Genomic DNA, 20,897 nt, shown 5'->3' with positions numbered 1-20,897 from the left:
TCGGCTGTATGTGATTCCGCATACAGCCGAATCAGGGGTGATTTGGCGGTTGATTCGGTTCGGCCGAACCGAATGCATACACCTAGCTACTACCTCTATGGAAGGAACGTGCATTCTAATATTAATTAATAAAATGATAAAACACCATTTTCTTTCAAAGAAAAGTCCTTAAAACCTAACTTTTTTTCAATATGAGCCTTCATGAGTCAGAGATCACTTCTTTGGATATGTATGGAAATCAAACTAAGAATACTTCTTAAATGGCAGGTTACCAAAGGGCAGGAGTTAAGGCAGGCAGCTGATCCGGCATTAACCCTCTGCCTTAATTCCTTTTTGTCTTTCCCTGTAACCTGCCCCATGAGAAAGATTTTCAGTTTGATTTCCATTCTTATCTGAAGAAGTGTGTAGTGACTCAAGGCAAGCTTATGTTGAAATAAAATGTTATTACTCTTCAAGGTGCCACTGAACTTTCATTTTCTTTTCCTGCAACAGGCTAATGTGGCTACCTCTTGGCAGTCATTTTCATTAGCCTTGCTATTATACAGACAATAATTTTAAGAAATAAAGATATTTGGTATTCTGGGCTCTATTCATTATTCTCATCCTAGTTGTCTGGCGTAGAGTTCACAAAGGTCAAAGGGCATGAGAGAATGAGAAGAATAAGTGGATGGTGGAACCGATAGTGTGTGGTTTTTTCCCCCAATCAGTAGCTACACAGACCTTGCTACCAAAGAGGAAATGCTTTCCAAAATAGTTATACTAACCATACTGCTGGCTCACTGGATTGGTGATATTAACTGATTCTGCATAAACCATGGCTGTTTTTGCTTTCTGTACTCTTTTGCTGCTTACCAGGCAGAAAGACAGATGTTTTGCTTGAACCCCAGTTAGGGATGCCAGCCTCCAGGTGTGACCTAGGGATCCCCTGGAATTATACCTCATCTCCAGACTACAGAGATCAGTTTCCCCGAGAAAACAGATGCTTTGGAGGGTAGACTCTACAGCAATGTACCCCTCTGAAGTCCCTGTCCTTGGCAGGCTCCATCCCCAAATCTCCAGGAGTTTTCCAACCTCGATATGAACACACTATCCCTGCTTGTGGCCAGTGGGGAACTGGCAACCCTAAGCCTTGGCCACAAGCATTGCTGCAGATGGGGAAGAAGGGGTACTTCCCATCCTTTTGACAAGCAGTGCTGTAATCTGGGGAGAGGAATGGCAGAGGCAAGTGGTTTGCATGCATCCTCAAAGGCAACATTGGAGATCAGGTAGGGGAACAAAGAGAAACAGATCACTTGCCCCCATCCCCTGGTGAAAGGTTTGGCCCAGAATCTATCACAAGACTTCTTGAGTAAATGCAGAAGAAGCTTTAATGAAGAAACATATAGTAGCATGTATATGCAAGGCTACTTTCTTTGCCAGACTGATATAAAATGAAACTTGCAATCCAAATAAAGGTTACAGGTTAACAGCCCATCACCCCTCCTGCCTAATTCTCCCACTCAAAAGTCTTTGAATTATTTCTCAGGCTGCAGTGTTACTTTCTTCAAGGTTGCATTCCACCTCACAGACATCTTTCGTTGGTACCTATCTTCCATTACCAGAGAGATGAGATTTGGCCCTGGCTTCCCACAGGACTCACCCTCCAAGGTGACCTCTCTTGTTGCCAATACTATTCCACATAACATCTTAAAGAATATAAGGAACATATATAAGGTTAGATAGATTAGATTAGATAATTTTATTTATATCCCGCCCTCCCCGCCGGGGCAGGCTCAGGGCGGCTAGTTAGTGAATACCAGTATTCTAATACATGGGCTAGTGCAGTCATGAATATATGTGTATAATGACAAATATAACTACAGACAACAATACAGTAATGGATGTATGAATACACTTTGGATAATTGGCTCTTTATCAGCAATGACAATACTATTAATCAGCAAACTGTTTCCAGCCCACAAGTTTGAAACAAATCCTTATCAGGGACTCGTACCTGACACCTGGGTGTCAAGCAATGTTTTCTCAAAACTGAGTGTGCACTTCAATCAATAATACAGACAGACCTGTTAACAGGGTGCCTTGAAGAATTTTTTCTCCTGCAGAGGTAAAAACACTGAATTTTTGGTGAGGCTACAGTATGGAGTGTTCAGGGAAAAAAAGAAGCCTCTCTTTCTCTATCCCCCATAGCAACACACTGGCTAAAAACAAAGAAGCAATGGTTAAGATCACAGGATTATTTACAGGAACATAGGATCACGGGATTATTTACAATTAAACAAACTCTATTAAGAGAAAGGTGGAAGAATCAACACTTTATGTGGCCCAGCTGTTAGAAGGATTATTATGTGATAGTTCTATCAGCAATATCTTCACCTAATGCTGGTGTGCTTGGTACAGACGTGGCTTCATGATCATGCAAAACATGACAGCAACAATTTGTGTCCACTCTGCCAAGCTACCTGCTTTATTGGATACCAGATGTCTCCCCCTTTGCATATAAAATGGACCATTTCTGTTATTCCTCTGAAATTTGTTAGGAGGATCCCTTGGGTGACAGAGGTACAAAATAAAACAAAAGTCCAGGGACATCTTAACGACCAGCAACATTTATTCCAGCACAAGGTTTTGTGAGTCAAAACTCACTTCCTCAGGTACAATGGAAAGAAAGAAAATATATTTCATTTTAAGAAAGTTGCAGAAAGGAAGGGGAAAAGATAGAGAAGCAAAGAGAGGGCCGATTGTGTAAATCAGGCGTGGTTCTCTAATTATACATAATGAATAATGAGAGAGGTCAGAGTTTTTAGCCACTTTCTCATGCAGTGAAACTAAACAGAAGGGGAGTGAAGTAGGGTAGATAACAAAATAACAAAGGAAGAGGCAGTCTGATGCATGAAAAAAAATAACCATAGTCAGTGGAGAGATACAGTATGGAACAATATGTTAAGAACAGTCTATAAACATTTCTGAAAAGTGGGTTCTGTTGGGTTATTCAAAATTACAGAGTGAGGAAGTTTAGGACTTAGTTTAAGTGAAAGTATTTCATTTCTTGATAAGTTCTGATTCAGCACTTTCACATTGTATATTCCTTTTGAAGTTTCTTTGTAGAACAGTGACTTTCAGATCTGCACCTGTATGTCCAGGAAGATGAAAAGGTTCACCCACTGGTTTCTTAGTATTGCTTTTTCTTATGCTAGATTTGTGTCTGTTGATTAAGGACTGAAAGACACAGACTGAGAATTTTGTACCAGTTGGAAACATTGCAGCCAGAATTGTCCCCCCTTCCCCCAAAACCAATGGAAATAAAGAACACAAATGAACATGCTGAATAACTAACTGAATTGCATTTAATTTTGAAATGAAAACAAAAATTTGTACAGTCCTTAATTACATGCCCATGCTGTTCAAATATAGAGGTACACAGGAAATATTATTAAAAGGGTTCTGATTGCAGTAGTTTCAATGGAACTCCAGGAAAGGAGGTAGTCTCCAAGGTGTGCATAGCCAAAGCATTTATGAATACAAACATGAGCATGGACTTTTGCTAGTAATAAATCTACAAATTGCAAATTGGTGCCATCAAATTGTTATTAAAGATGCAGATTACTTTAGCTTTGAATGGCATCAGCAGAAAGATTGGGGGAAGAGGGTTTAAGTCCTGGATATGAATGCAAGAGTGATTGTTTCTTCAGCTTTTTACAGACTGATGCTTTCATTCTGAGATCTGAGTGTTCGAATAATAATATAATAGTATTTGCATAGCACAGTTCTTAAGTGCTCAGCTCTCTAGAGATGCAGTCCTTTTAATTTCTTTGGCCTGAGTGTGATCTTCAGAAGCAGGGAACCAGCACCACCTTCTGAGAATATGTGTGATTTGCTTTACAAAGTGAAAGTGTAAAAGGAAAGCAGATCAGTGTCTCTCTCACAGAAACCCTTTCATTTCTAGAATTCAGCTGTGTGTGTGTGTTTGCCATCTAGAATCAGTGCTGGATTGTGGATTTTAAATTTCCTCTGTTAAGGGCCAGGATTTTTCAGATGTAGTCATAGCCAGAGATGTAAGATTCCAGGTTAGCATTAGTGGCAGCAGGTGTGGCTCTCTCTGGTTGGCCACAGCCTTCTCCTGACCTTATACATCATAGCCCAGCTGTGCTCCTGGAGCTGCTAAAGAGGGCCTCTGGGCTGGGTAATGGCAGTACCTGCTTGAGACTTGGAGTGGATCGGGTCTTTGTGCAGCCGAAGGATGGACAAGGCATTATCTTTAAAATATGTATGCAAAGTTGGATTTAGGCACAAGCTAAGTAAGCTATAGGTTAGGACCTCAGTTTATGTGGATCCTCTGAATAAAAAAATATTTCTAAATTAACATTTTTGGGTAATGCGTTGATGGTGGAAAGTGCTGTCAATTCACAGCTGACTTATGATGCCCCTATAGGGTTTTCAAGGCAAGAGATGTTCAGAGTTGGTTTGCCATTGCCTCACTCCGTAATATGACCCTGGTATTCCACAATGGTCTCCCATCCAAATACTAGCCTGTTTAGCTTCCAAGATAAGGCTAGCCTGCGCTATCCAGGTCAGGGATCCCTTGAACTTGACATAGAGTAGGGCCTCAACTCAACATGTCTTATGTAGTCACTTACTGTGGTTTCTGTTTTAGGATCCCATTCCTCCCTCTCGGGTGTAGTAGTCTCCGGCTGTTTTTATTATTTCATCCCTTGCATTCAGTGCCTCACTAGGTTGTTCTTTTAATGAGGCATGTCTCAGCCTCAAACCCTGCTTTCCCTCTCTAATTCTCTTTTCTTCAGTTTTATTTTTATTTTTCTTCTGCATAGTTTCCCTCCCTCATTTTTTAACTTTGCTTTCCCTCATTGTTGCTTTCTGGCCAGGCAGCAGAACAGAACATCAGTCTGGAGCTTCTTTCAGAGGTAGGGCTCAGCTTTGAGATACGTGAAGGCATGGCATGGTCATGATTGTGCCTGGTGAGCATATGCAGAATATGCTTCGCTCAGCACTTAGTTGCAACCAGCAGCCACTCATTAGCAGGAGCCCTTCCATGTTGGAAGCTATATTTCAAGCCCTGGTCCGTGTCGGTGACGCAGTGCTTGAAGGAATGTGTTGAGCTGTGAACGTTCCTGCTGATAGAATCATTCCTTTTAGCGGCATACTTAGGCCTTTCTCTCTACACAGGGACTAAGAAAACTTCCTTGGCTCCTGAATTTTGCAAATATTTGGTACCACCGGTCAAAGCATATGTCACCTTCCAAGGGAACTTGAGCAGCTGGCGTGATCATAGAATGAACAAACCTTTGTCTGTGTAATTTAGGGAAATGGTTTTCGGAAAATGAAAAGAGAGTAATACAGTAAGGGCTTCTTTTGCCTGAGCAAGAGTCGCTTAGAATTTTATTCAGGCTGGCATTCAGTATATTATACATGTCTCATCCTGCCTGTGTTGGTTTTGCTCATCTATACATCTGATGCTTCTCTTTCTCTCTCTCTTTATCTCTTCAGACTGTCTACAAAGCCTGGCTCTGTTCCCAGTATTTTGAAGTCACACAGTCTCATTGCAACAACACAATTCCTTGCAAGCAATACTGTTTGGAGGTTCAGACAAGGTGTCCATTTATATTACCAGACAATGATGATGTCATCTATGGAGGACTATCCAGTTTCATCTGTACAGGTATGGCTTGTCTCAGCACCTATTACTAGCTTCTTTTTGTACATAGCTCTGTAAGTTTCATAGTAATTACTAGAGATGGGAAAGATTTTTGAAAGATTTAAAAGCAGGGATGGCCAAATGCATCTAGGTTTGAAAGGAATAATATCAAGAGTATGGATATGGCTGAGAATCACCTGATAGCTGTCCTCCTTTGTAGGTAGGCTTCTGTCACTCTTCCCATCATTCTGAAACTACCGCTGTTTTCTCACTGCCATGAACTACAACCCGCCCCCCTTATTGTGGGTCTCTCTCACTGTGTCTACAGTCTTCACTGGGGAACTCTCATATGTGAACCATGCATGAATGGAGCTGCACACTCCATAAAAGAAACAGACTCACAGCTGGCTACGAATGTTGCATTCAGGCCTACATACGGAAACATAGATCTTCTCTGTTGCACATAATGCCTTTGTCCAGCTTTAGCTCATGCAGCAATTGTAGCCTTTCCTTAAGAAGCAGGATTTGGCTATGCTCTGATCAGATTCAAGTCAGATGGATGCAGTCTGTTTATGTGATGCTGTCTTTGAAGATGGTTCTGAAATAATAATATAATAGTATTGGAGGGAAATTGTCCCTGTTAATAGACAATGGAGGGGAATTGTTCCTGTTAATAGATAACAGTTTTAAAATAACCTTTTTAAGGGGCTGATTTGTTTTCAGGCCCATTCCCACTTCATACCATTAAAGGTTTCAATGGCCCAACAGCAGGGTTACCTAAAAGTTAATTGTTCACATACAAATTTACCAGTCCATTGAGATCATCCCCTGAGATGAAAGGTTATGGGTAGTCACTAGACATAGTACCTCTGTCTAGACAATACTGAGGTGTCTTTGATGATTATGAAGCCTGTTCTGGATGAAGTTACACTCCCTTTGACTGAGTACATTCGTAGTTTGGAGGTAATATTAAGTCCAAGCCTACTGTTGGAAGTTCAGGTCTGCTCTTTGACATGGAGTGCCTTTGCCCCACGTTGCTTGGTTTGCCAGTGGTGGTTTTTCATGAGAAGTGTGATTTGACTCTGATTATCCTTGTTCTAGTCTCATGCAGAGCAGACTATGATACTGAGCTCTATGTAAAACTGTTTAGAAGCTTTAATTGCTTCAAAATACAGCAGCAAGAGTATTAACTGGGCCAAATATCAGGAACAAGTCTTGCCAGTTCCAAAAGAACTGTATGGACTGCCTATTAACTTCAAGGAACAATTTAAATTCCTGATTGTTACTTACTTAAAGGCCACATGTATCCACATGTTCCTGAACTTTGGTTACCCTCTTCATGAGAAGGCCTGCAGAATACCTCGGTGGGGTAGGGCGGGATATAAATCGAATAAAATAAAATAAATAAAAATAAAATTTTCATGAGAAGGTTCATGAGTGTTTGGTGGGGGCCTACCAGCAGCAATAGCATTCTGTTCGTGGAATTCAGTATTTCAGTAGCATTCTTGGTGTTGAATTCTCTCTTCACAGTGCCTAGTTTTATGAACTTTGGGTACTAGGTGAAGACCCTCTTATTCACCTGAGCTTTTCGTTCATTTTAAAATTATTTTTACTACATTGTTTTCAATTCATTCATTGTAGCTGCTAGTTGTTTGCCATTTTGTACTGCAGTTAATTTTAATTTTAATCTTCACGTAAGTTATAGTTGTGAGCTGCTTCAGAAATGTACTTCTTGAGAGTTTGATGGTGGTTAAAATAATCCTAACATGCTGCCTTGTCTCTGAAACTCTGTCCCCACATGTTTGCATGGCATCAAACTTTACAAGTTTTCAGTGTCGGAGTTTTTTTGGTCACTTATTTGTTTTTCTCCTGACATCTTGATCATATGTGTTTAGTTAGAATTCTAGAATCACAGAGTTGGAAGGGACTTCCAGGGTAATCTAGTCCAACCCCCTGCACAATGCAGGAAATTCACAAATACCTCCCTCTAAGTTCACAGTAGTTGGGCTACTTTTAAAAGTTTTAACATTTTTTCATTTCTCTTGTATCTTAATGTAATTTTATTCTACCATCCTTTGTTGTCTAAGTATTTTAGCATATTTTATTGCTGCTAGGGCATGTTGAAGAAGCAGCCCTAATCTTCTCAGAAGTAAGTTCTATGGTATTCAATGGGGTGTACTCTCAGGAAAGCGGCCTTAAGATTGCAGCATGAATTATTTTTTATTATCAGCTGCTGGATTTCACTATAATTATTTGTGCTTCTGTAGGGTTCTTTTTGACAAAGAGTTGCTATTTGTTATGATCTCATTGGCTGTTGTAAGAGTTGAGGCTGCATTATTAGAGATTTATAAGCCATCTTTGGAAGTATTGGTTCAGAGTGCAGGGAATTAATGTTTCAAATGGGAAAATAAATAGATAAACTAATCCCAGTTACATTTCTATAACAGGCTAGCAACAAATGGAAAATTCTAAAAGCAATTCTTCTTTTTCTCTACCAAAAGACAGCTCTGTAATCCCCCTCTAGTTCTTCTGTGTCACAGCCTTACTGCTAAATACTTATTAATTCTCTCTCCTTCTCTATCCTGTACCAGCCTGACTCACAGTCCCTAAACATGACATCATGAAGACAGTACAGGCTCCTCTTCTTTATTCTACCTGTTGCTGCTTGACAGTAATTTCATTTTGATGTGGTTTACGCCCAGGAGTTCCATGAGGCCAGATCCCTTTGGCCAGTGCTCTTTCAGAGACAAACCTTATCAAGTTTCCTGTGCTCTTGGCTGAATGCTTGTGTGCTAAACCAAAATGTGTGGTATGTACAGAAAGGGGAAAACCTTGCTAAATCAAGCAGAAGATGACAAGGAGTTGGTTTTATACCCCACATTTCACTACCCAAAGGAAGTGGCTTACAGTTGCCTTCCCTTCCTCTCCTCATGACTCCACCTCTCCCCTGTGAGATAGGTGGGGCTGAGAGAGCTCAGAGAACTATGACTGACCCAAGGACATCCAGCTGGCTTCACACGGAGGAGTGGGCAATCAAACCCAGATCTCCAGCTTAGAATCTTCCGCTCTTAACCAGTACACCAAACTGTTTTTCAAAGACCTGGAAGGATACCAACCAGCTCAGTGGTAGAGCATCTGCTTGGTAAGCAGAAGGTCCCAAGTTCAACCCCTGGCATCTCCAACTAAAAGGGTCCAGGCAAATAGGTGTGAAAAACCTTAGTTTGAGACCCTGGAGAGCCGCTGCCAGTCTGAGTAAACAATACTGACTTTGATGGACCAAGGGTCTGATTCAGTAGAAGGCAGCTTCATATGGTCATATGTTCATATTAATTGCTATTGCCTGCCAGTTGTGGATTGGCAGCATTAGTCCCCTCCCTGCCCAGAACAAATAGTGCCTGTTCACATTGGTAGGTAATGGTGAGAGTTATCTCTAAGAGCATACTTGAGACACAGAAAAGGAAAAGTCCCTGATTTTTTTCTTTGCCATCTGTACAGTCCATTTAGCCCTTGCATACCCTGGCTCCAGGGTGGTGGTGGTAAGTGGGCTGTATGGCTAGAGCTTTTGTGAGAGGCTCCTGCTAGTTTAACCTGAACCCCTTGCAGAGGAATAACCACACGTCCCAGAGCCTAACCTCCCCCAACAGATCTGACACACATGGAATGCACACACTCAAATCCTGTATGAACAAACTGGTCCTATTTAATAGTCACTTTTCCATAGCTTAGCAATCAAATCACATTTCTTAAAAAATGCCATCTATGGTCATTTGGTCATCTTAACATGATGAGAAGGGGGGAAATATTTCAGTTTTGAGATATTTAAAAGAGAATCGTTAAAACTGAATAGCAGCTATCCTTTATTATACTGCATTTTGACAGTGCTATCAATTCTAACGTCTGCATATGATATCACAGCTCATTAAATCTGTTGAACGTCCCAGGCAGAACTTATTGCTCACTTTTTAAAGAGGCACAGTTGGGATTAAGATTGTAATGTGGTTCACAGCAAGTCCACAAAAGTCTGTAAATCGTTTTTCATAGAGCACAACTTCCACACACACAGGGTTGGCGAAGCAAATATTATCGACTGACTGGTCAAATATTGGTTAAACAATGGCCAACTAATTTCAAATGTTAGCTTTATTATAACAACAAAAGATACTGCAGTCATTAACGGATACAATGTTTATGCTGATAACAAGACAAATCAATTTACTGTTATTGTGAAAAAAAGGAACTTAATCTTTGAAATGTGATGATTTATAACTTGGTACAAGGTTGGCTATTGGAGCTATCCAGTTCTTCTCTTTGACTTTTATCCTAAAATAAAGGTCAGCTTGTAGCGACAGCAACATAAACTATAAAGACCAAAAAGTTAGTTTTTAAAAGCTGCCATAGTGAGCAGACAGCTGGCCCATTCTCCTAGATCTGAGTCCAGTCACATACAGGGGTTGAACATATGAAGCTGCCTTATACTGAATCAGATCCTTGGTCCATCAAAGTCAGTATTGTCTTCTCAGACTGGCAGCGGCTCTCCAGGGTCTCAAACTGAGGTTTTTCATGCCTATTTGCCTGGACCCTTTTTTGGAGATGCCGAGGATTGAACCTGGGATCTTCTGCTTAACAAGCAGATGCTCTACCACTGAGCCACCATCCCGCCCTTACAGCCAAATCGCATGCAGAAGGCACACCTGAGTTCTTGCAGTAAGTACTGGTAATCGCAGATCAAAGGAAAAGTTATGGAGATTTTTTATTGTAGAGTATGAAGTTCATTGTAGAAGGTGACTAGTGAAACAAAAACCCCCAAGCAAAATAGAATGAGGCCTCATTGGCCCTCATGTAGCCTATCAAAACCAAGCCCTATGAGGAAAGGCTGAGGGACTTGGGAATGTTCAGTCTGGAGAAAAGGAGGTCAAGGGGTAGGAACATGATTGCTCTCTTGAAGTATCTGCAGTGCTGTCACTTCAAGGAGGGCAGGGAGCTGTTCCTGTTGGCAGCAGAAAATAGAACTCACAATAATGGGTTTATATTAAGGGTGGGGAGGTACTGGCTGGATATCAGGATATATTACTTCTTTACAGTAAGAGTTGTTCAGCAGCGGAATCATCAACTTAGGGAGGTGGTTAGCTCCCCTTCACTGGCAGTCTTTAAGCAGGAGCGGGACAAAAACTTGTTAGAATGCTCCAGGGCTTTTTTTTCTTTTGTAGCAGGAACTCCTTTGCATTTTAGGCCACACACCGCTGATGTAGCCAATCCTACAAGAGCTTACAGTGGACCCTGTACTAAAAGCCCTGTAAGCTCTTGGAGGATTGGCTACATCAGGAGTTCTTGCTACAAAAAAAAAGCCCTGCTCTAGGCTGATTGAGCAGGGGGTTGGACTAAATGGCCTGTATGGCCCCTTCCAACTCTGTGAATCTATGATGGACAGTATTTCAGTACAGAAACAAAGGAGCTACATGGATGGAACCATATGCTTGCCAATTTAGGCTGGGAAATGCCTGTGCATTTGAGAGTGTAGCCTGCTGAAGGCAGGGCTTGGGAAAGGGAGAGACCTCTGCAGGGTATAATGCTATAGAGTCCATTCTGAAGCTGCCATTTTCTTCAGGGAAACTGGGATGGTGTGATTGATGGTTTGGGAACTTTGTCTGCAGGGCATTAGTCTCTGGACAGGAGGGTCAAGGATTGGTGCTAGACAGAGCCAGTTTGGTGTAGTGGTTAAGTGTGTGGACTCTTGTCTGGGAGAACTGGGTTTGATTCCCCACTCCTCCATTTGCATCTGCTGGAATGGCCTTGGGTCAGCCATAGCTCTCACAGAGCTGTCCTTAAAACCGCAGCTTCTCGGAGAGGTGTCTCAGCCCCACCCACCTCACAGGGTGTCTGTTTTGGGGGAAGAAGATAAAAGAGATTGTAAGCCGCTTTGAGACTCTGAGTGAAGGGTGGGGTATAAATCCAATGTCGTCATCTTCTTTTGCTGGAGTGGGTAAATGGATGCCTGTGTTAGTGGTACTTGACCTTGAATCCCTCTGGTTTCTTTTTTGCATGAGGTCAAGCATTCTATGCAAAAGCTGGTGCTGTAGGCAAAGCAAAATAAACAATTGCCTAGCAATGAAAAACAAACCAAAGCTTAGCATGGAAATTGGTGGTCAAATGGGGCAATTTCAAAGCACAATAATCAAACTCCATTTAGAAAAAAGTGACAGAAGTTTCCCAAACCCAGGAGAGTGGGCCTGCACACTCAATCATACATGTACAAATAATTGTTGATTTGATTAATTAAGACATACAAAGAGAAAATGTTTTTCAAAAATATATACACAAGCAATTTGCTTCCAAGGTCCTGGATGTATCATTCCAGGCAATAAAGAGTCCATATAACAATAGTTATTGTCCAAGATATGGTGCTCACAAATAACTGTAGGGCCTGACATGGGAGGGGGTACAGAAACCCAAACAACACAGTCAATAATTCAACAGGTAGAGCTGGGTGGATGAAACAAAGCAAAGAGGAGTGTTGAGTCCATTAAACACAACGAGCCTGGTTGGTGGCACAGGAGATTCAAAATGGGGAGTTCATTGGGCCAAAGTGGTCCATTTGTGGAGATTTCTGAGGAATGAAAGCAGTATGATGGACAGAGAAGAGCCCAAAGTAAGGAGGAAACCCATCACTAGAGCCCCTCCCTCTCCAAGTGACTTTGGTCAAGAGCCCATAACTGGAGCCCTTTGGAAGAAACAGATTTCTCTCACACAGCTGTGAGAGAGTAAAACGTCTCAAAGGCAGGGGCAGTGGGCTGAATTCTGTGCAGTTGCCTTATGAATTGCCTTGGGACAGGCTGCTCAGGAGTAAAGGATGATGGTTTTCTGGACTGAAGCAGTGCCAGCTAGAAATTACCTAAAGGACCAAAATCAAGATGTGCCTCTGTGACGACTGCCATCTAATGTGCTGGACTGGTGGTCTCACTGGGACTTAGTGGTGACCCACAATAGAGTAACATTTATGGAGAAAGAGAGGGGGAAGTGGGGAGAGAGACAGCCGATGAAAAAACTAGAGCAGAAAGAGTGGGGTGTTGGCTGATGCACCTCGTTTAGTTTAGTTTACCTTCAGGGGTTGAATGAAAAGAGGAAAGTCTGCATTTTTGGACTTATTTCAGTTAGGACGTTTTCGCACTGACCTTCAAGTGGCGCGACCACCCTCTTCACAGCGGAGGATCTGCGTGGATTTCGCACAAGAAGTGCCGGCGCACCCAAAAGAGCCGGCAACTTCCGTCGCGAAACCCGCTCAAACGGAAACCGCCAAGAAGCAGGAAAACGTTTGAGCGGCTTTTGCGACGGAAGTCGCCGGCTCTTTTGGGTGCGCCGGCGCTTCTTGTGTGAAATCCGGGCAGATCCTCCGGTGTGAAGAGGGTGGTCGCGCCACTTGAAGGTCAGTGCGAAAACGCCCTTAGTTTTTTAAAAATCTGTGTCATGAGGATCTGACCACATGGTACAAAAAAGTCTTCTTTTTAGCTGACAGCTGGGTAGAAAAAGAGAGGAGACACCATAAGAAGACACAGAGAGGTGAGGTCAGAGTCACAATAGCTCATGTTCAAAGTGTGGTAGAGGAACAGTGCTCAAAAAAGAAAACAAGACAGAAAAAACCCTATTCTGTGAAGAATAACACTAAATATCCTTGTGAGGATTTAAAAATAGCCAAAAACTTAACAAAATTCTTTTACAAAACACCTTTTTAAAACAGTGGGTTTTTCCTTTAAAAATGGTGCAAGTTAATAGCTGAAACTTCCAAAACTATTTTAAAAACGAAAAAAAGAAAACCTTTAATGTAAGAGGGATGGGAAAACCTTCAGACAGAAAAACCTTCTCGCAGAAAAGGGATGCCCACTTCGAGATCTCCTTGTATTACGTATTCCTTGGAGTTGGGGGCAAGTATCAGGCACATTTTCTGAGACTAGGGATCCCCGCTGCATTTAGGCTTTTAAAGGGGTGCTTTTCAAAATAAGCAAGAGGAGGGAGGACAGGAATATCCCACAGGTCGTACTTGGAGGTTGTCAAGCTTAGACAGAAATGCGATGGTTTAAGATTGCCATCAGCAGGAACTCTACTGTCCACGTAACTCCACAACAACAGGGCAAAAGCACCCCGTCAGAGCCATTTTCACTTAGGAAAAGAATGTGCAGAAGAAAGCTGGAATCTCTCCTCCTTCTCCTGTGTTGCTTTCCAATCCAAATTGAGCTCTGCTTCGGGAAGTATGTTCCCTCCAGCTGTCATGGGGCTACAGGGAAAACAAGTCAGGTCATGGTAACCCCAGCCTGACTTGTGGTCAAATGTATTGTATAGTTCAGGTCTTAAATCCCGCCTATTCACCCATTATGTGAATCGAATTTAAAGACAGTTATGGAGCTGTATAATTTCTGCAGTACAAAATTAAACACTGATGGAATTAAAATTTGATTATAATAAATAATTACCACTTTTGTGGCAATCACCCATTGGAACTCACAGGTGGAAGTATTGAAGTTGAGCACAATCACTGCATAGAAAAGCCGCCTGCCTCCATTCATAAAGTGCTAGAGACCCAGGGCACAATCACACTTCCTTTGGAATCTTTCATCCCTGCTGTGAACTTGGTACCCTAGATTCCTATCACTGTCTCCCTCTTGGATGCCTTCCCCATGAGCAGAAAGAGCTGTGCTCATAGAACAATTGCCCATATGTGTTCAGATGGGTCAGGGCTTGATTCTTTTAAAGGACTGAAAATTCATTTTAGGCAGCCATGAGACTGGGCACATGCACACAGCTGTTTTATCCTGAATACAAAGAAATAAGAAGCAAGCTGAGATGCAGTTTGCAGAAGACCAGCCATTGCAGCTTCCTTCCCTAACAACAGAATAGTTGGAACTAATATTTTAGGTCTCACCGTTCTACAAGATCCATGTAAGACTGTTTTAGTTTAAACTTGGAAATTCAGTCCCTGTGTCACAGAGCACAGACACAGCATTTTTCTAAAAGCCAGTGCAAAAGATACAACCCATCTTGCTGAACTTTAGTTGTATTTTAAATTCTGTAAGTTATGCACAAGGATCACCTCACCACCCTGTTTTTATCAGTTGTGGTAGGTGACTAGCGACACCTAGTGGAGAACAATAAACATTTCAAGTTTCAAACCTGTTAGATAACGGAGAAATCTTTGGACTGGAGAGAGCTTGTAGCTCCTTTACAAACTTAAGTGTGTTTAATATATATTCCCTCTCGCAGAAACAGATGAAGCTGCCTTATAACAGGTCAGGTTATTGGTCTGTACTATATCATCTGCTCTTGCTGGCAGCAGCTCTCCACAGAGTAGAGTAGCCAATCCCCAGGTGGGGGTAGGGGATCCGCCGAATTGGAGGCCCTCCTCCCGCTTCAGGGTCATCAGAAAGTGGGGGGAGGAGGAAATGTCTGCTGGGCTCTCAATTATTCCCTATGGAGAACAATTCCCATAGGGTATAATGGAGAATTGATCCACGGGTATCTGGGGCTCTAGGGAGTTGTTTTTTGAGGTAGATGCATCACATTTTCAGCCTAGCATCTGGTGACTCTCCTTAAACTAATTCCCAAGTTTCAAAAAGATTGGATTGAGGGGTTCCAATTCTGTGAGCCCCCAAAGAAAGTGCCCCTATCCATTATTCCAAATGGAGAGAAGGCATTTAAAATGAACGTGGTCCCTTTAAATGTGATGACCAGAAGTCCCTATGGAGTTCAGTTGTGCTTGCCACACCCTTACTTCTGGCTCCACTTCCAAAGTCTTCTGGCTCCACCCCCAAAGTCCCCAGATATGTCTTGTGCCGGACTTGGCAACCCTACCACAGAGTCTCAGGCAGAGGTCTTTCATATCACCTACTCACCTCTGATCCCTTTAACTGGAGAGGCTGAATCTGGGATCTTCTGTATGCCAAGAAGATGCTCTTCCACTGAGCTGAGGCCCCTACCCAATCCATGGGCCCACTTTCTGAGAAGCTGCAAAGGGATGGAATGATTCCCAGCAGAGAATCCTCTGCAACCTTGTCAAACTACAGCTCCCAGGATGCTTTGAAGGACTCTTTGACCTTTATGCTGGTAGAGAAGCAATTGTGTATATAGTACAGATGTTTCCCTGAATATGACAAGAAGAATGTTCTTCGCTTCCCCTTTAAGAGCAAAAACATTTCCCAACATAATTCAGCTCAGCATTAGTTTAAATGTATTTATATAAGTAAATTCTTACTAGCCAGTGAGAGGTTGGTACAATATGGGCATCTTCAAGGAGATTATTCCCCAAATGGGGTGCCACGGTTTGAAGATCCAGCCCACCTGCACCTGCTGATCTCTCCTCACTCATGGTCACAGCCAGACAAGTTCTTTTGAAGTTCATTTTCTTTTATATAAGTTCTTGCATGATGCTTTATCTTTTGTGTACTGGCCCCTGAAAATGTATTAAAAGTGTGTGGGGGTGGGAAAACAAACTAGTAGTTGTGTTAGTATGGGAAGGGGCACTTACCAGTGGAAATAGCTGTTCATACATGTTATCTTCTTAGCATGGTTGGAGTAAAATCAGAGAACAACATTCTTCTATAACTAACATTCTATAAAATTCTATAACTTTTCCCTATAACTAGAGAGCCGGTTTGGTGACATGGGTAAGTGTGTGGACTCTTATCTGGGAGAACTGGGTTTGATTCCCCACTCCACCTGCAGTTGCTGGAATGGCCTTGGGTCAACCATAGCTCTCATAGGAGTTATCCTTGAAAGGGGAGCTGCTGTAAGAGCTCTCTCAGCCCCACCTACCTCACAGGGTGTCTGTTGGGGGGGGGGGCGGGGAAGGTAAAGGAGATTGTTACCACTCTGAGATTCAGAATATAGGGGCAGGATATAAATCCAGTATCTTCTTCTAATGAAAAATTAAAATGGGTAGCTGTATTCTTCTAAAGTGTCTTATGTTCTTATGTATTAGTTTTTCTGTAGCAGTAGAAAAGAACACGAGTCTAGTAGCACTTTAACAAAATTTGTAGTAGAGGGTACATTTTAACCAGTGGTGGAACATTTTAACTTTCCAGGGCATTCAGTTCCTGACCTAAAAGTAGCAGTTATTTTACAAAGAAATTTCAAAGGGAGATTAGGGAGACTGCTGAATTGCAATTGATGACAAAGCTCAAGACAGTGCATCCAGCTGAACTGAATCGAGACCTAGGTTTACTGTCTCATTAACAATGCTGATTGCTCCACACCTATTACCTCTCTGCATATCATGCCTAATCCAATCACATGCCTAATCCTATTGTTGTCTTTTGCCTGCTAATGTAATTCGGCATCTGAAATCACTCCATTTTCCAATATATAGGACAGATTGACTCACATTCTTAGGTCTTTCTGAAGAAGTGAGCAGTGACTCACGAAAGCTCATACCCTGCCACAAGTTTTATTAGTCCTTCTCTTTTCTAAAGAAAAATCAGAAGAAAAGGAATTGCAGTATTTCGTCAGTTAACTCCTTCTGTGCTCCACAACACATATAGGTAGAAAACTCATGAGCAACTATTTCCACCGGTAGGCTGGTAATGATAATATTCAGCCCTCCATTTTGAAACCCTTCCTAAAATATTTAGTGGCTTTTCCTGGTTAAAATTTCAAGAGTAAAAATGTAATATAGTATATATGTGTGTGTGTTAAGTGCTGTTAAATTACTACCAAATTATGGTGACCCTATGAATTCATGACCTCAAAAACATCCTATTTTTAAGAGCCTCACTCAGGTCTAACATACTATGCCAAAGTATGTACATGCTGGACTTCTTTGCAGCTCTGATAGCATTCTACAAGAAGCAACAGTAAGTAGAGTTACAAGAAAAAAGTAACTAATAGCTAAATAAATGGTAATTATACTGTCCACTGGTATTTTTGCTAGTATCATTAACTGAATTGAACTAGATTAAATGCTAATACACTTTCTAAAGTGTCTTCAGATCATATGATTAAACCTAAATCCTAATGACAGTGTCTCAAAATCCAGTCCCATTGATTTTGAGAAAAGACGATTTTCTCCACATTCAGCCTCTTCCATACAAGCATATTTCAGATCACTCTTGCAGTAAAATGGGCCTGAAAGTTCAATCATGACATGAAAGTGATTATAGAGTGAATATATGCAATAATTTATTAATGATTGAGATTCTGGGGAGTAAGCTGTTTGATTTAAGTGACTTTTAAGACCATGCATTTTGGAGCAGGGAAGTACATCAGCAATTTTTGGTTTCCGAGTGCCCTGAACAGACTGATAAACCACTCTTTGCAATCATAACAACCATTGTTATTTCTCATTCAGATTATCCTTGAACACTCCTTTATGGAAGTAAAATATGCAACATGTAGAAGTTGTAAAACAATTAAAAACTGTCCAGCAATGTAATTTTATACCTGTCTACCAACTTTTGATGTGATTAAACACAGTTCAGGTCACTATGACTGTGGCAGATGAAGTGCTCTTCTGAAAGGTCTGACCTGCCTCAAAACCACAACTTCTGGAAAACTTTTGAACTGTGGGGTTTGTGCCAAGATATTTAGAAAACTACTATGTTCATAACAGCTATGGGAATTCACTTTCTGTTTCTTTAAATCCCACAGGGCTCTATGACAACTATCCAACCAATGCAGAACCAGAATGCTGTGATGTCAGATGGGGACTATTACCAGATTACCAATCCAAAGGGACTATAAAAACAAGTGACTCCATGATGTGTCACCGGACATCACTCACAGTTTCATCAGCATCAAGACTGTGTAATAGCAGACTTAAACTGTGTGTTCTCGTATTAATTCTCCTACATACAGTACTCACGGTCTCAGCAGCACAGAACTCAACAGACCTGGGTTTTGGAGGCATAACAACTTTGGAAGATAATTCAGCCAATGAGGAATAAAAGACCCAATTCATCTCCTCCCACAGGCACACAGCAGGCCCATATGTACTGCAGTCAGCTACACGAGACTGGGTCCTTTTGCCCTCTGCTCACTTCTCCAAAGGCCTTCTGGGTAAAACTCTCAACAAATGGGCCACAATCCAAACAAGGACACATCAAACACAGCTTTTTATTGACTAAAAGGCTGTCTGGTGACTTAAATTTCTCACACCATTTTATACACTGTGTTTTAATGTTTGGAGTTTCTTTTTTTGGTTTGTTTTTTGCACTTGTTAATACAGGATTTTATTTTTCGGACAGTTTCTCAGAGCTAAATTAAGTCTTTTCACTGTCTTATCTATTTCTAGTCATTGTGTGTGTTCATCCAATAGTTCTGTCTTTTACGTCTTGTCAGTTTCTATTTGAGGAAAGAACTGCTGTGGTTCCATGGCGTACCTAACAAACAGATGAAGAAAAATTCTGAATTGAACCCAGCCCTCTAGTCCATAGAAAATGGATCTCCTCCCCGATGCCCTTTCTCTACCAGTGCCCCGAGCAGACAGTGCCCGCTTGCTTTCCGTCTGTGTAATCACAATGAATGGGTGCCCAATTCAGATGAGCCTCTGCCACTCTTGAGAAAGTCACTTGACTGGAGTAAGCCCAAAATGGGGGTGTGGGAGGGGGGGCATTAGCAAGACAAAAAAAGTACTCTCCTCATTAGGTGGGATCGGACGGTAAACTTTTAACGTAAAGAAACCTATAACAAACTGTTGCTCCAATTCCCATTTTCAAAGAAGTCCAGTCCTTTCTCACTGGTCAGTTGAACAGGAGCAGCCTGGTTGAAAACCTGGTCTGTGGAAACCTACTTTAAAGAGCTCACCTAGTGAAATAGACAAGAGGCCTTTACAGTGGTAGTGAAAGTTTGGCATTCATTGTGAATTACGAATTCAAGTCCAATGCAGTCACACAACCGGCAGATGTTAATGTAATCTGTAGATGCAAAGAGGTTCAGAGAAATAAAGTCTCCCCCCCCCCCAGAAAAAAAATACAGAGAAACGCTTACAAGCATCTAACTTACACTAGCTCCATACATTCAGAATGCTGTGGAAAGTACCAATATACCCAACAAAAACACATGATGTTTGGATATCACATGAGTATCACAGTGAATGTAATTTAATCTCCAGGACATACCTTTCTGGTCATTCTTGGGCCCTTAGTTTTCCCAGATGGGTGTACACTTATGTTTCAAGAAGTGTATACCATCCTGTGGTTTGGATCCTATGTGTGTGCTAGATGGTCTCTGCCATGAAGCACGCTTCCTCTTGTGGAGCACTTCTATTTGTGCAAGGTCAATGTTTTTCAATGAGGCCATGCACAAACGGAAGTGCTAGTGGATCAAGAAGTGTGCTCCCCAGAAGAGATCTCGTGCACATGGAACTTGTTTATGGGATCCCAGTCTGTGTGAAGTGACATGCTGGATGTTTGCTGAGGGAAACACTAGTATAAGGTTCTCATTACACAAGATGAGAAATGCAGGCCAGGTTAGAGATTTCCCCAACCTGACTCAGATTTACATAGTGAAGGGGAAGAAAATTGGCTGCGGAGCATGGTGTGGCAGCAGGAGGGTCTGCAGGCCCCTCCTTTCCATCCCCTACCACCCCTGACAGCCAAAAATGGCAACTGAGAGACCGTTGGTCCCACTGCTAGTCCCACGTCTGCCCAGGACATGTAGGCAGGCAAGTGGAACAAACAAGACAAATGGCCATTTTTTTGCTGTCAGAAGTGGTGTAAGATCGAAGGGAGGGCAGGCTGAACACCATCTTGCTGCCAGACGGTGCTTCACTGATGATTGGGACACTCCCCACTATTTTGATCGTGAGTCCAGATCAGCCATGAAACATGAGTTGGTTTCACCGACTCACATTTCACCTCTTGTGAAATGAAACCCTAAGACTAGCATTTTCAACAGCACTCATGACCTATGAAGCTGCGCCTTATACATTATTTCTCTAAGTGCTACATTCTGTTAAAACTACCTTTGGAGCTCAAGGTGAACAGGGGCATTGTGAGGGAAAGCGATAGAATTCTATGTTAAGCATGGGGGGAGGGAGAACACCCTGTCTTTTAAAAAAAAATTAACAGATCAACCATTTTGATGAGAGTGCAATAAAACTTATTATGACGGCTATAAGTAGTCATGAAGGAGAAAAAACGGAATAATAAAATGGCCTTTTTCATTGCTTTTTTTGTAGGATCATATCACCTGCTAAGTGTATGAGAACTTGCTTTTTAAAAAGGCTTTTTAGAGTTTACACTAGAATAAATGGAAGGAAAAGTTAATA

The 20,897-nt window shown here is 41.8% G+C and overlaps 1 protein-coding gene across 1 annotated transcript in view; it reads left to right on the top strand.

Annotated features, from left to right (window-relative positions):
* The window catches only part of NALF1 (NALCN channel auxiliary factor 1), a 561,463-nt gene extending 542,575 nt beyond the window's left edge, over positions 1-18,888 (top strand). Inside the window, exons 2-3 of the mRNA XM_060235238.1 lie at positions 5,503-5,674; positions 18,278-18,888. Of these exons, the coding sequence (XP_060091221.1) occupies positions 5,503-5,674; positions 18,278-18,573 (468 nt within the window). The 3' untranslated portion in view covers positions 18,574-18,888. The remainder of the gene's footprint in view (positions 1-5,502; positions 5,675-18,277) is intronic.
* Positions 18,889-20,897: the final 2,009 nt, after the last annotated feature.

This window comes from Heteronotia binoei, chromosome 3 (assembly GCF_032191835.1).
Source record: "Heteronotia binoei isolate CCM8104 ecotype False Entrance Well chromosome 3, APGP_CSIRO_Hbin_v1, whole genome shotgun sequence".
NCBI classification, from domain to species: Eukaryota; Metazoa; Chordata; class Lepidosauria; order Squamata; family Gekkonidae; genus Heteronotia; species Heteronotia binoei.
This window is presented reverse-complemented; position numbering and strand designations above follow the sequence as displayed.